At 35.8% G+C, this 15,255-nt stretch overlaps 2 protein-coding genes across 2 annotated transcripts; one reads left to right on the forward strand and one right to left on the reverse strand.

Annotated features, from left to right (window-relative positions):
• Window positions 1–168: 168 nt before the first annotated feature.
• LOC145740178 (cilia- and flagella-associated protein 43) lies at window positions 169–10,394 on the forward strand. The gene is made up of 22 exons (XM_081995540.1): window positions 169–306; window positions 395–663; window positions 1,539–1,698; window positions 1,757–1,970; window positions 4,082–4,210; window positions 4,266–4,398; window positions 4,453–4,598; window positions 4,651–4,893; window positions 4,942–5,262; window positions 5,316–5,544; window positions 6,451–6,921; window positions 6,973–7,150; window positions 7,205–7,445; window positions 7,642–7,824; window positions 7,884–8,123; window positions 8,176–8,477; window positions 8,524–8,718; window positions 8,768–8,999; window positions 9,055–9,330; window positions 9,685–9,828; window positions 9,880–10,163; window positions 10,211–10,394. The coding sequence occupies exons 1-22, from the start codon at window positions 281–283 to the stop codon at window positions 10,356–10,358; spliced, it is 4,764 nt and encodes a 1,587-aa protein (XP_081851666.1). The 5' UTR covers window positions 169–280; the 3' UTR covers window positions 10,359–10,394.
• Window positions 10,382–15,166, reverse strand: LOC145740185 (acyl-coenzyme A thioesterase 13-like). The gene is made up of 3 exons (XM_081995548.1): window positions 14,916–15,166; window positions 14,660–14,847; window positions 10,382–10,634 (listed from the first exon to the last, which is right to left on the reverse strand). The coding sequence occupies exons 1-3, from the start codon at window positions 14,985–14,987 to the stop codon at window positions 10,469–10,471; spliced, it is 426 nt and encodes a 141-aa protein (XP_081851674.1). The 5' UTR covers window positions 14,988–15,166; the 3' UTR covers window positions 10,382–10,468.
• Window positions 15,167–15,255: the final 89 nt, after the last annotated feature.

Below are 15,255 nucleotides of genomic sequence, written 5' to 3' on the forward strand. Positions count from 1 at the left end.
TGGTAATTTGGTGGTATCTACGACCAAATTACTCATAGTTAAGTTCAATATTTTCCAACTTAAAAAAACTCTTATACTTTCTTTCCTCAAATAAGCTGTTCAATAAAGCATTTTCTTTTTTCGGTAATAAATTACCGACAATCGACCAGTTTAACGAGAAAGTGTTCGATCCTAAACAAGTTGAAACCATGACAATTGTAACGATTAAACAACAACGCCACTTGCAAGCTGGTCATAACGTCTACGTTAACCAAAAAGCAATAACATTCAAGTGATTGTCATGAAAGCTACAGAAACGGAAACGCTGTAAGTATTGCCATTCCACACCCTTATTCACCACACACTTCTAAAATCACCACACTCTTCTAAAATCTCATAAGCATTTTCAATGTAGATGGGCCAAAGTGGGAGAAATCAAAGAAATATGTCTGATAGCCAAGACAATCATTATGTACGGAAGGGACTGTATTCTGCAGTTCCACAATTTAAGTACTGGCGAAGACTCGCATCTTACCTTGAACGCTCATAAGGAGAATGGAGATGGGATAAAGTGTTTTAGAGGCCATCCTACTCTAAACATATTTGCCTACGCGGAAAACTGTCATGAAGCGCATATTTACGTGAAGACTTATCCAGATTTTCAGCTTATCAATAAGTTACCAGGTATTTGTCTTATTGTAATACAGAAATTGGTTTTGTGTGTAAATGTTCCTCCTACAAGTATACTAGAGTGTTTCAAGACAAACTGTTAATAATTCTTAAATAAGAGGACTTTGATTGTATAATTAAGAGTCATGGTTCAGAAAATAGCAATAGTGGTCCATTCCCACTGCACCAATATCCAAAGTTTCAATTTTATAACGTTTGGCGTCTTTAGATTCTTAATTTCCAATTCCTCTCGATCCCTTCATGTTTCTTCTTCCACAGTTCGTTCTTCTTTCTAATGAACTATGGAAGAAGAACTGAACTGAACTTGAACAACTCCAAGTTGTGGAAGATACTTCTTGGTGATTGATTTCCTCTTCAGCTTCCTCCATGGGACTAGTTTAAGGTGCCTGACTTGTGACATTCTGTGTTCTTGCCAAAATGTCCGTAAATCTAACCGTTTCAGATATTCGGGTTTGTTTATTTTTTCTTTGCAAATTGCTTAAAAGTTTTGAAAATACCGTATCTTCGCCATTTTTGAAGGTGTACGTGCTACAGTGTCAGAAAGGTTATAATCTGAACTCTCGTTCACCCTATAAACATTTTTGCTGTAGCTAGTCAAATAACAGAGTTATTGAGGGTTAAAGCAAAAAATGCGCAACCAGTTTTCTAGAGAGGGGGCAACCACCAATAAACCCAAGGGGCCCACCAAATACCCCCCCTAAATGGTTCTTGCACCATTTAGCCTCTACCAGAGGACGTCAAGTTCGCCAACCCACTCAGCTGGTTAAGACCACTTTTAATTAATAATCGGTTGCAAAATCAACACTTTAATTCTACTCATTTTAGAATAATTATTTTCACAAATTCTACTAACATTTTGCATTACGTAGGTGGGATAGAAGGTTACAAAAACCTTGAATTCTCAGACGGTTCACTGCTTTTCGCTTTGAGCGAGTTGCCCACCTACAAACTGACCGCCTGGAACTGGAAAGCTGCAGAAAAAATGGTTGAAAGTCCGGGTAAATTGATTTGCGCAAACCAACAGCTCAGGTACCTTACTGAGTTTCTTGCATTCCGGACAAATAGCTAAACAATCATTATTTGGTAGATGTAGCTTTGGTAGACCGATGTGTCTAGCCCAACTGGGAATGGGCACTAACAAACTGTACATTTGGGACGTGTTTACTGTATGTAAATACACTATTTTTGCTGATCACGAAGTGAAGTTGGGTACTCTCAAACCGGCCCCTTTTCAATCTATAGTATGGTCTGCTGAAAGTGTTATGTTGTATATTATTGATGGTGCTGGTTGCATTTATACGGTAAGATACAACTGTTGTTGTGCTAAATAAACAGGTGATCGTAAAACTTTTATAAATGATGATACTTAGTGAAAGCTAATCGTATGATGATTTTGTTGAATATAATGATGAAATCCCGCATGGATTTGCAATACTTTGGGCATATAGCCAGAAGATCAGGAACAATGCAACGAATAACCTTAGAAGGTAAAGTAGAAGACAAACGCCCAAAAGGCAGATCTTCTTCGAAATGGATACACCAGACAAAAACCTTAATAAATACGAAACTACAATGATGCGAAAAAGATTGAACAAGACAGGCAAACATGGAATCAACTTTTCTTCTTTAGCCTGTATTCGTCAATTCTTCGACATAGGTTTCTTCCAATGACTTCTATATCAATCTATCTTGAGTGGTCATAATCAACTGCTGACTCAAATATACATACATGAGGATAATACTAAAAAGAGAAGAATTTGACTACAAATTTATTGCCAACATCTAATTTCAACCTGATCTAATTAGCCGTATCTGGGGACTAATATCTTATTGATTAGAGAAGTCCATTCAGCCTATCTTTATCGAAGACATTAGCTAAGTCTGACCAGAAGATTGTTGTTCTTTTCCTTTTGAATTTTTCTGCCTGCGTTGCATTTCCTCAGACCCTTTGTAATGAAGTTGTCTTTAGCCTCTCGAAGACAATCACTTCTTCCACTTTTCCTATGAATGACAGATAGCCGGCGGTCCTGGAAGACTAGACGATTAGGACCTTGTCCCATTCTCAAAAAGGCCTATTTTCATGCAGGAAATGAGAGAAAACATTTAGTCGAGACCAAATTTAAATGAATAAGATAACATTTAACGCTTTACCAATTTTGTATAATGATTGCAAATGTACCAAAACTAATTCCCATAAGTTGTTCTCAACTCATTTAAGAGTTTCACTATTATTTCCGACAACTTTTAATAGTTTTTGAAACATTGCAATATATGCAGTATCACTAGAATATCTTCCGCTTCAGTTGAAGAAGAACGTATCTGGATATAACCTGGAGTCTTCTTGTAAAACAAGTTGGTTAGTTTTCGTGGAATACCTTTTTGCTATTCTGTTACAAGATTGACTAGTCGGCGAGGTTATTCTTCTACAGTGATCTCCCTAGGTTATTAGCAAAGATTCTTGTTCTTGTCGGTGCTCTCTATTCACCTCTTTGATGAAGGCAATGTCTAGAAAGTCGCTTTTTTTTCTTTTTTTTGAAGAATTTCAGATCATTCAGGTTGGTAAACCTACACTTTCAGTTAAAACGTCTTTCATCTCCTGCTTTTTTATCTGAAAATAACGCTAGCAAGATCAACGTCCTGCAACATGTGATCTTCAATTTTCATCTTTTCCATTTATGATGATCAGTGTTTAAGCCACTTAATTTGTTACTTCTCCTCTTGCTCCTCTTCTTTATGTTTGGTAACCAAGTTAAGAGTACATCTTAGTCTGAAATCCTAGAATTCTCTGAAAATCTGGATAGTAGGGTTATTAACTCGCCGTATGATTTTTTCAGTCACAAAAATGGTCGCTGTTGCAATGCTACAAGGTCTGTATAAGAAGATAGAAAGTGCGGAGAAGAAGGAAAAGTTTTTACTGGGAATAAGGTTTACCGTTTGATGGGATCGGCATACCTGTCTCTTGCATGGATCTTTTGCAGCCTGGAGTGTTGCTACTCTACTAATTTTTTGACCTGACGCTTTTATGTTGTTTTTCTTCTTCTTCTTCCTTTAATAGGACCTGACCCTGTTTAGTCCGTTGCGTTTAGCCTGCTTCGGAGTTCTTCCTGTAAGGCTCAGCTCCAACTTTTGTGTCATCTCTTGGGTGGTCTGCCTACAGATTTTTTCGAGTTTGGTTTTGACACGGCCCAGTTTGCCCATCTTTCATCTAGCATCCTTTCCACATAGTTTCTCCAGCACTTCTTGCGTGTTCTGTTTTCGATACGGTTTCTTTCACTTTTTACCTGCACTTCTAGGTAGATGAATTTCCTCACCTGCTGGAGGAAATAACCATTGACTGCGTTTTAACAAAAAAGCGTTATTTAAAGTCTTTAGATATATTATTTTTTCAAAAAAAGATAATTTTCTGCCGCAGGTGGACAGAGACTTCTACTTGGAGCTAGTGATTGACAATACACAAACTGAAATCATTTCCACAGTAACTCCATCGATTTGCTGGTATCACCATGGTCTTACAGTGTCAGGACCCAGTCAAGAAATCAGGGTAAACAGAACCGATCACTTTATTATACAGAGTCCAGTTCCTACTGAAATTTTAGCACTACAAAAAAGTGGGGTCAGCTTGGATGTGTGACTCCCAGTTTGCCATCCAAGAGATTGTCCTGAGTGTGACAAGTACTAAAACAGACAAATGCATTGGATTCACTTTAGACTCGGAAATTGTCTCTTTTGGTACTTGTGAAACGCATTTATCTGTGCAATTAACAAATTAATGGCAAGTTTCAGCTGCCACCCCGGAAAGTTTGAGTTACGTTAAGAAAGGAGAGTCCAATTTCAGTCACGTGTGTCTAGTGAACCCGCTAGGAAGGTTTCTTATTGTAACCAGAGGGTTACGAGATATTGATGTATGTCGTGTTGAAACTGGGGATGTTGTGAGTAGTTTTACTTCTCAAATATACTTAATTAGATAAGTTTGGTCTATAGGTGAGTTCATTGACTCTAGAAGGCACAATAGCTTCCATTGCCGAGAATCCCATGTATCCCTTTGCGGCTGTAGGACTTGAAAATGGATGTATCCAGCTGATTTCCTTTTACAATGAAGTGAAACCTGTCATTTTGACTAGGTTTTACTTAACTGAAAACCCTTTATCGACTACCAGATTCTATGAACAAGGCTACATTTTTGTCACTGGGAATAAGGATTTAGGGGAGTTTTTCATTCTTAAGGTTAGTAAACTCAACTGTCCTTAAGACCATACTCAAAACTTTCTGCAGGGTCTACCAGGAACTCAAATTGAGGTAGTAATCAACATCCAAATAGGCCGCCAAGTGGTTGATTACATGCTAGTGGCCTCCCAAAATATAATGCGCTTTTTTGCAATCCCAGTTACTCAGGATGAGTACTATGCAGGAAATCAAATCTGGAGATGGTGTATTGTAGACAAATCTGTGGTTAATCTTAAAGTGTTCACCTTTGAGAATCCAAACGCACTCTATCGACGTATTTACGCTAAAAAGGGTGTAGAACGTGACCGTACTTTCTACTTGATCCCATTTCTTACCCGACATTTAGTTGCTGCGGAAACTAAACGAGGAGTAAAACTTAAATTTCAAAAACAAATCAAATTTCTGAAGAATTTAATTTGCAGGATCCTTTGGTGTACATTACGGACACTATAAAAACTGGCCATCAAACTAAAATGTTTCTGATGAATTTCACTGCCAGGCACGTGATTTCTTGGGGTTATGAAGGGTTCGTTTTCGTAAGGAGTTTGGATTTCTCGCAAATTGAAGGGTTGGCGCTTTGTAACCATAGGTACCATCAAGGAGTTCGCAGAGCTTTGGCAAATCCTTCTAGTACAATAATTGTAACTTTAGGTGAGCTGATTTTTGATTACCCTTTCATTTCCCTTCCTGACAGACATAACCACTATTGGTTGAATAGGACATAAACCTTTGTTCTAACTTTGCTAGTGGTGTCATCTGCAAACAGACAATTTCCTGGTTCTCTATATTCTTTCTGTCGTTCTTCTCAAGGTTTTATTAACCAAAGATCTAAAGTACTGTAGATGATCAGATTAATCCACAGTTATATTCGATTTGATACAACGTCTTAAGGATCACTTTTGGAGCTTTCTTTTTTCTTTGAGAAAGAGATCTTCTTCTTGATCTGCAATCCATTAATCGATGTTAGCGACCAAATTCTCCATTTCCACTCTGTCTCTAGCTGTATGTATGATTGTCTGGATGTTATGTAAACCCGTCCATTGTCTTATATTTCTTCTGCCTCGATAATTAGTTGTAGGGAGTTGTATTTTTCATTGCGTTTTCATGGTTTATTCATCTTTTTTTGCTGACAGAACTGGAGAAGGCAATCCCCTCTCCCATTCCTTTCTCCTAGTCTGAATGGCCCAACAATGTCCTCAGACTTGCCTTAATTTAACGTTGAAGTAGCTCATGATCAAGGTGACTTCATGATTTTTCGCAAATCTCCTTAGGTCTTTTATATCGCTATAAAATTGCTCCAGTTCCTGTTCTGTTGAGTCAGATGTTGGCGCATAGACTTGCATTACATTCAGATCGACTGACTTAGCTCTAATTCTCATCAAAGCAGCGCGATCAGAATATGGGAGAAAGTTCACAACAGAAGGCACAACCCATTCGGATAGTAGTATGTCAGCACCCTTCCTGTATTTTATGTCTTGATTGCCAGAGTAATAGAAGATGCCCTACTTACCCAACACAAATTGAAAACAAATTTACATAAACATTTGATGTTTAAAGGCTTCAGTGGTGTGTTGGCCGCCGTAAAAATGAACAACAAATCCCTCAACGAACAAATCGAAGCTGAGGTTCACCGACTTTACAACACTCCCAAAGTGGAACTAATGTTCAAAAGACCTACTCTGGGATACATTGTAGAAGACCGTTTTACTGGAAAATGTTGGAAAGAAATAGAACGCCTCAAAACCATCGAGGAAGAAAAGAGACAATGCGCAGTGGAACGGAACAGCATCCTGGAGGAGTTTTGGGACATCCAGAAATCGGTTCAGCAGTTGGTTGACGCTAATTTTTCGGCTCCTGATAATAAAAAGCTGGACTTACTGGAGTTTTATTTGGACACTCAGTCGTACCAGAAAAAACAGCAGCAGAATAAAGAGGATTGCAAACAGTTGGAAACGTATTTGAAGTGTTTGATTGTAGCTCAAGACAAGGTGTCCCAGTATATTATTAAAAATTACTATGAAACAATGGGTAAGGCGAGTTAAAAGACTTCAAGTTCAATATAATTTTCGGAATTTATAGGAGTGCAGTGGCGTATCATCAAAGGCATCTTCAGCGTTATCCAAGCCACCAACTACTGCTTCTTGCCCGAAGATCAAGCTTTACTAAAACGTTTAGAGTGGATTGACGCTCATAGACGTGTGGAACGTTATCTCACCAGTGAAGACACTTTTGAACCTTGGCACAGCATGACACCAGAGTAATTAGACACCAAATTACAAGAATAAGTTAACCGTTTTTGATTTTGCAACAGGGAATTGGAGGAATTGAAGATTAAGAGACCGGTTATTCCGAAAGACGATTACGGAGCTTTGGTTAACTTGTTAAAAGCTAAAGAAGAAACGGATGCCGTGGATCCAGAAAAGTTTATGGAAACCAAAATCGCCCTTTTAGGGACCGCTTCACAGTTGTTCATTGATGCTAATCCGGCTCGTTACTATCAAGGACAGTTGAACACTTTTTTTCAATGCGCATTGCAGCAGCAAATTGTACAGGTACACTACAGGACTTATTTATACGTATCCTTGAAAATGTATATCAAAAACTGAGACGCCTTGATTCTCCGTTAATCCAGTCTTGTCCCAAGTTTCAAGTCTAAAGTCTGCGTACAATATTCAATTATTGTTGTATGGTCGTTCCCATTTTCACTGCAACTAGATTTTGCCTTTCTAACATTGTGATGTTTTTCAGTATGAACTAATTAAATTAAAGCAATGCTACAACAAATGTTTTACAAACACAAGATCCTTGAAAGAACGCGAAATGTACAGCATCAAAGAGCGAAATGCCCGTCTCAGACACATAATATCCGAGTTTAACTTTTTCTCCGAAAACAAAATTAATATCAACATCCAGGATCCTGAATGGCAACCGGTAAGCCAAACTATTAGAAGTACCAACCTATTTTCACCACTTTTTTGTGTTATATTTAGGTGGAAAACGTTGAAACTGACATTCTCCGAGTATCTGATAATGAAGTTCCTGTGGCTCCCTACGTTTCACCCAGCGAGCAAGCCATTTTGGATGCGAAAGCCGCTGAAGAGGAACGAATCAGACTGTTACTGCTCGCTGATGACTTCCGCGAAAGAGCGTTGATGACGATGATGAATGGGGTGTTGGAGGTTCGGTGGGAGGATGAGCTGAAGAAGGATGTACCCAAGCCCAAATGCTTGGTATGGTACTTTACTGAAATTAATCCATTTTGATTAAAAAGAAAAATTTTAGCTGGAGAAAGACCCTTCAGAGTATAACGAAGAAGACCTGAAGGCGATCAGAGACTACGAGGAAAAAGTGGCACAACTGAAAACCGAACGAGAAAAATACAAAAGCCTCCTCGAAGCAGAGTTTGTTAAGATGTCAGTGAGCCTCCGGGATGCAATCAGAAAATTCAACTGGAAGTTGTATGAGTGCACTAGGTTCAAGTATCACATCGACTCTAGCATGAACCAAGAGAGTATGATCATAAATCGGCAAAGAGTAGTGCAGCAAGCACGAATTGAAATTGATGAAAAGGAGAAAACCATACTGTAAGTATGTCCAAACTAAGAAATGCAGGTTTACAGAAAATTACAGGAAAACTATTAAAAACTACGAAGTGGAAATGGATATGAACCAAAAAAGTATCTTACAAATCCAAGAAGCTTTAACTGAGTGTCGCAATAACATGGACTCCATGCAATTAAAGGAGAAGCAGTTAGAAAAGCTGTACAGAAAAGACTTTCAAGATGTGTCTCCAGTGGTTCAGGAACAGTCATTCAAGCTCTACAAGTGAGTGGAAAAAAAAACCAAGAAATCCAAGAATAAAGTTTTTAATTAGGAAACGCCCTAAAGCATCACTGAAAAACATCAACACCATCTCAGGTTTAAACGAACTAGCCAAAGGAATTATGACCAACGAAACCAACTTTTCCATGACCCAGGAATGTTTAGAATATATCAAAGCCGTGGATGTGTTAGATGCGTTTGTAGGTTTGCCCCCCACCATAGACGAAACAGTTTGGCATTTGATTTGTAAACATCGCAGATCGAGGATTGAATACGAAATACGAGTGAGCACTGTACAATATTACTAGGAAATTATTCAGGAAAAACGTACTTTTTTAGTTAAGAGCCGTGCAACTTCAAGTATTAGAGGGCGAGGCCACTGTAGCAACTTTTCATAAACGGGTGGCCACACAAAAGGAAAAAATTGCGGCTTTGTCCGCCCAATTGGAGGAGACGAGAGAACAGCGGCTTCGTTTGCTTCACAATAAGCAGATCCAGTTGGTGCTTCGGCGTGGATTGGTAGAGATACCGCTCAATGGGGACATGATCAATGATTTTACAGACGCTATTTTGGTTCCTAAAGCTGAGATTGAGCATGTTAACAGCTTGATTGTGGTAAGTATTGAGTATTATTTTCTTTAATTCAAGCCCTTATTTGTTAGTACCTACGTGTTCGGTCAATAAACAGTTTTCGTTACCAATTAAATACGATTCATCAGATGGACATTTCAGATTTTCCATAAAACCATGATCCCACCTCGATTGTAGTGTGATCACTTTTTCCTCTTAAACATTAACAACCAATAAAGTGGTCACAACATAACATGTATCTATTGAATAGTCAGGAATAATAGAGTTGGGAAAAAATAATCCATATTTAAATAATTAGCAAAATAGTTAATTACTTCTTAATTAAAATTTTGATGGCTGTTGTTTCTGTTTGATTATAAGATAAACGTGTCAATTTAGGAGGCTGGTGAGTTAAAACTAAAAACCATAGAACAAAACATGAAATTCCGAAGAACAATGATGGCGACCGAGTGGGAGCACATGCGACTACGCATGAAAATCAACGACTTTATCGAACAAAAAAGGGACATTGAAAATGTCAAGGTACCCCAAAATACACCGTCAAATTCATTTTGTAATAACTCTTTCTGCTAGTTTACCAAAGAAATGCAATCATACCTGAAAAACAAAAGTCTGGGCAGGAAACCGGCTGTGGAATCTTACGAGTTGGAGATCGAACTGTTAGCTGCGGCATACGAAAACCGGATCAAAGGCAAAGAAGATAAAGTAAAAAAAATAGAAGCTCAACTTAAAAGTTTCAAAGAAAACAATAAACAACTAGACAAAACTATTAAAGAAGTTAACATAGATTTATGCTACTACCACATCGAGAAGGATTTTGAGGTTGAGGAAAAGGAAAAAGATATTATACAGGCCAGGTTTGTTAAATTTGTTGTTGGGATTGTTTTTAAAAGGAAATTTCTAGAATGAAGGGGATGTTGCACCGGAATCAACTGGTTCAGAAAATCCAGAAAAATCACAACGAAATTCTGGTGCTTCAAGCTGAGTTGGAACTACTGAGACTGCGCACGTTTCCAACTTTTAAGTATAAAGTTTATGATAATCCTGAATAGTTTTTTTGCAGTGAAAAAAACAGTTTTCTTGTAAAACCATTCGTTTTTTACTTTATTAAAGTTACATTAATTAATAAACCCTTAAAAAGCTATCACTAAACAATTCCAAGTCACCCTTTGGGTGTCAGTAAAAACTTTGTGTGAGATCCTTTCACTAGTACATCACCAGTTTGTTTGTTTTTAATGACTACTTCTAAAAATGCTAAGCTTTTACCTACTTTTACGGTGTCGGCGTTGATTTCAATCAAATCCCCTATTTTAGCTCCTTTAATGTACCTAAAAAAGAAAATAGTAAAATTCTTAGTAAATATGGAACATAAATAATAAATATGATTACATAATATTATATAATAAAGTGACAGTTTTCAAAATGGAGGATACTGACGTTAATTTTCGTAACTGGTCATAAAAAGTTGATGTTATTCCAACTAGAATGAGAGGATGAAAGGAGAAAAGGAGGAAGTAAGACTCTAGTTCGTCCAGAGGATCTTGGCGGCGCCACTACTATCTTCAAGCTGGGTTAGATTGTCAAGTGTCAAGTTAACACCTGCAGCCAGTGAAAATCTTGTTGTTTTGTGGCATTCATGTCACATTTGAAATTTAAAATTTGTGCAAATTGAAACAAAAACGTATTCAAATTTCTTGAAGGGTTTTTCCAATTTCCGAATTATCTGTTACTGCCTACTGCTTTCAGTCGGTCCGTCTTGAAGATTATTGCATAGACAAGTAAAAGTTGATCATACAAATTGTATGTTGACAATCAGACAATCATTAAAATTAAATAAGTGCAGGCAAATATACTGGTATCATAAAATTAAATTAATATACAAAGAGGTAATGTTTTTATGAAATAAGAAGTTTATATAGCTAGAGCAAGTCGTAATTTACTGTTTCTAGGGTAGAATGATTTTTCTTTTCTGTCTAATTTTGTCTGTTTGGATTTGGAAGCAACTTGTTGAAGCTATCTTCAAAACTGAAAGGTTGTGGATGAAGTTGATGTTATCTTAAGCATTTATTAAACCAACCCTCGGAACCATATAAGACTTACATATAAATTAAATTAAATATAAATACACATTTGTATATTTCCCGCCCCTAGTTTTCACATTCAATTAGCTGATTGTTGTGTCGGTAAAGCAGTTTCAATGTGTTGCTTTTAGTTAGTTTTACCAGAGGTCTACTGTGGCGCTGCTGACAACAATGATAGATAAATATACAGGGTGGCCATGTCAATAATTCACCAATCCATAGCCAATTAAAAAATAAGTTGACATTCATTACGTCATTTTCCTGAAAAGTGCTTCCTAAGGAAAATACAGTCCTTCAAATTTCTGTTTAAAAAATCGTTTTTTTTTGTCATAACTGTCAGACCGTTGGAGCAATATTGATCAAATTTGGAACAAGCACTTTATTACACGTTATTACGGTCAAAGACCCAAAACTAACCCAACCCAACTTAAAAATTGTCTTGGAAAATTCACTTAAGAAGTTTAAAAAATATTATTGTAGCCAGTTTTCATAGTTTCCAGACAAACTAAAAGACTTTAGTTTTGAAAATTGAATTAGAAAAGATAAAAATTTCAGAAGCTTAAAAATTGTGTTTGTAACCAGTTTTCATGCAAATCGAGAGACTTTAATACTAAAAATTGACTTGTAGACATAAAAACTACTTTTTCAAGAATTTGTTACTACAAATTCATACATTTAAACCTTAAAAATTGACTTGAACCCCAAAATGTAACTGAACTAATGAAAAGTGACATCAGAAGCTTAAAATTTGCATTTGAAGTAAGTTTTCATAATTTGAAGACAAATTTCAATATTTTAGTCTTGAAAATAGTCTTAGATGCAGGACATTAACATTAGATTCATGAAAATTGTCTTGAAAACGAACTTTTCGTGCTTTTTACTTTGTTTTTCATTTTCTTCGAATTCTGGACTATTTTTAGTGCTTCAAAACTGCTTTTAGCTTGAAAAATCGAGTTTCAAGACTATCTTCACCAAGTTATTGACATAGCAAACTTAAAAAACAATTTTTACATTCTTCATAGACTTAAAATGGCATTCGAAGCTTTGTCACTAATAAATCGACTTCTAGACACCTCAGTGCTGAAAATTCGGGTATTTCTTAATAAACTAGACTGTTTTTGGTGTTTTAAGGCTGTTTTCAGTGCCTCAAATCGAGTTTCAAGACTATCTTTACAAAGTTTTTGACTTATCAGGCCTAAAAGCCAGTTTGTCCACTGACCATAGTCTTGAAAATGTTATTTCAAGCTTCTTCACTATTAAATTGACTTCTACACTCATAGGTGCAATAAATTGTAGCACCTGTAAGAAATTCAGACTGCTTTTAGTGCTTTTTAAGACTGAAAAATCGAGTTTAAGACTATTTCAAAAAGTCAAGTTTCTTGAGGAATAAAAGTAAAAAATTTTGGTACCAAATGCTACAATAATAGTCTTGAGAACTAATTTTTAGAAATAAAATAGTCCGAAAATTTAATTTACTTCTTGACTTGTTGAAAGTTGAAGAAAATTGAGTTGTACACCAATTAAAGTCTTGAAAATATACTTTTGGACTCTCTTTAGTCCTAGTAAGGTCCGTTCTAGCATTAAAAGTCAACTTTTATACTATTTTTAGTAGTAAAAAATGAGTTTCATGCACAATACAATCTTTGTCTTGATTTCCGGACTTTTTTTAGTTCTTGAATGCCAGTTTCAGACACTCAACCAGGATGGCAGTCTGAGAAAGCGAATCATAAGACCATTCCTAGTAGTAAAAAGCAAGTTTTTAGACTATTCAGTTCAAATTTGGACTTTCACAAGTCTTGAATGTTCAGTTTTAAACTATAAAACGATTTTTTAAATTGAAATTTGGAGGACTGTATCTTCCTTAGGAAACGTTTTTCAGAAAAATGACATAACGCAAGCAACTTATTTTTTGATTAGCTATCAAATGGTGAATTATTGAGGTTACTACCAATAAAAAAGTAATTCATATTAACTTAGACTTTGTTGTAGTTTATTTGAATTGACTTGTTTTAGATTCAAGGAAAAATAAAAAAACCTTTACTCCTATATGCACCTTGCAATGCCTTACTTTAAGTCAAATTTAAGCTAAGAGTAGATCAGAAAGTGAAAAAGTTGCATTTTCTTAAAAAATTTGTAATTTACCAATATATTATTGACAAAGAAACACGTCTTGTTTCTAAAACTGTAAGAAAATTGGGTCAAACTGTAATTCTAGCGAATTCTAGGATTTGACATTAGTGACAGATATCACATAGTGCTTGAAGGATAATTTAGCTAGGCAGTCACATGACCAGTGTCAAAATAATTGTCATAAATATCACAAACACGTTTTGTATCGAATGTTGCAAGAAAACTTTTCTAAACTCTGATCTACTTGAACCCAGTTCAATTATTACAGTTGGGGACAAAATCGTCGGTAAAGTCCACTTCGAGTGAGAAAATGACTGTTTTAATCACATTTTTGGATTCATCGTTAAATTTTCTATTCATACTTGAAAAAACACTATAAGATATGATGTAGTAAAAGTGGTGTCAAAATTTGAACTGCCAGAAGCACAGTTTGAAAGAAAGTCCGGGACAAAATTGCTTGTCAAACCCACAATCTAGTATATACATATTTTATTTCATTACCAGTCTAGAAAAAAGGTTTTTCCCGTGCGTGCGTGATAGTGCCGGCTCTGACAAGTCAGAGTCCTATAATGAAATAGTATATTTATTTTTTATTATAGTATATTTCATTAAGAGTATAAAAATAAAGGTTTTCCTATTTTCCTATTGTAAAACCTATTTTTGGACAAATTATGAATGATACTTTTCATTATACTTCTTTGAAAAGAAAACCAGACTTAGACTGATCATTTCTATGGCTAGTTTAAAGTTTAAAGTAGTTCAAAAGTGCTTTAATTGTTGTAAGTTATCATTGTGTCAGGCAATGTCCATAAAATGTCAAAAAATACTGAGGAAATAGGTATATCTTAATATTCCAGCATTTACATATGATGTCATTTAAATGCAGGTTTGTGATAAATATAAGTATAAAGAAAATTAAGTTTTTTGTTAGATTCAATTTTAAATCTTTAGAAATTCTACAAATTATTGGAGGTCCCACATAATCATATCAGATATTCTGGAAAATTGTCAAAAATTATCGTAAATCTCACAAAATCATTAGAAATCAAGCAAAATCGCAGTGATTTCTTTAAAAATGCGAAGCCTTGTAAGACTTTTCCATGGTGGTTAACCTCTTCAAACAAAAATGTCATCATACTTACTCTGTATTGATGTGAACAGACACATTAGCCACTCCACCTTTCCTGTCGCTCAGCAAAGCATAAGTCGATATTATATCAACTAAAGTGGCTGACATGCCCCCATGAAGACCCCCAAGAATGTTAGTGTGTTCTTCTTCGACTTTCATCTCAGCTATGCATTTACCACCACCCAATTCTAGTACATTCACCTAAACACAGAAACAAAATTTCTGCAGTTTTTTGTTAATTTAAAATTCTACAAAATGTGAGATGATACCTTACTGAGAACTCTATCAAATCCTTTAGCAGATCGAAGGACTTTCATTGCATGTGCTGCTGTTAGAACCATTTTTACTTAGGTGTGCTTAATGTTTGCTTTACTGGATTATTGGCACAACAACGAGCCTGGTTAAGGACTAAATACTGTTAAATAACACATGTGAATCATAAAATAATAACACAATTTAACACATTAAATAGCAATAACAATTATTTGACAAAAAAAACATAAATAATACAATTTTAAGGTTATGATGTTATATTACATAACAAAATTTGAACCAATAGGAATAAAGTACAAAATCGGTCAACCAATAGGATTACACGTATAGAGAAGA

The sequence above is a fragment of the Ips typographus genome, linkage group LG1 (assembly GCF_016097725.1).
Source record: "Ips typographus isolate SLU linkage group LG1, UJ_Ityp_2.0, whole genome shotgun sequence".
NCBI lineage: Eukaryota > Metazoa > Arthropoda > Insecta > Coleoptera > Curculionidae > Ips > Ips typographus.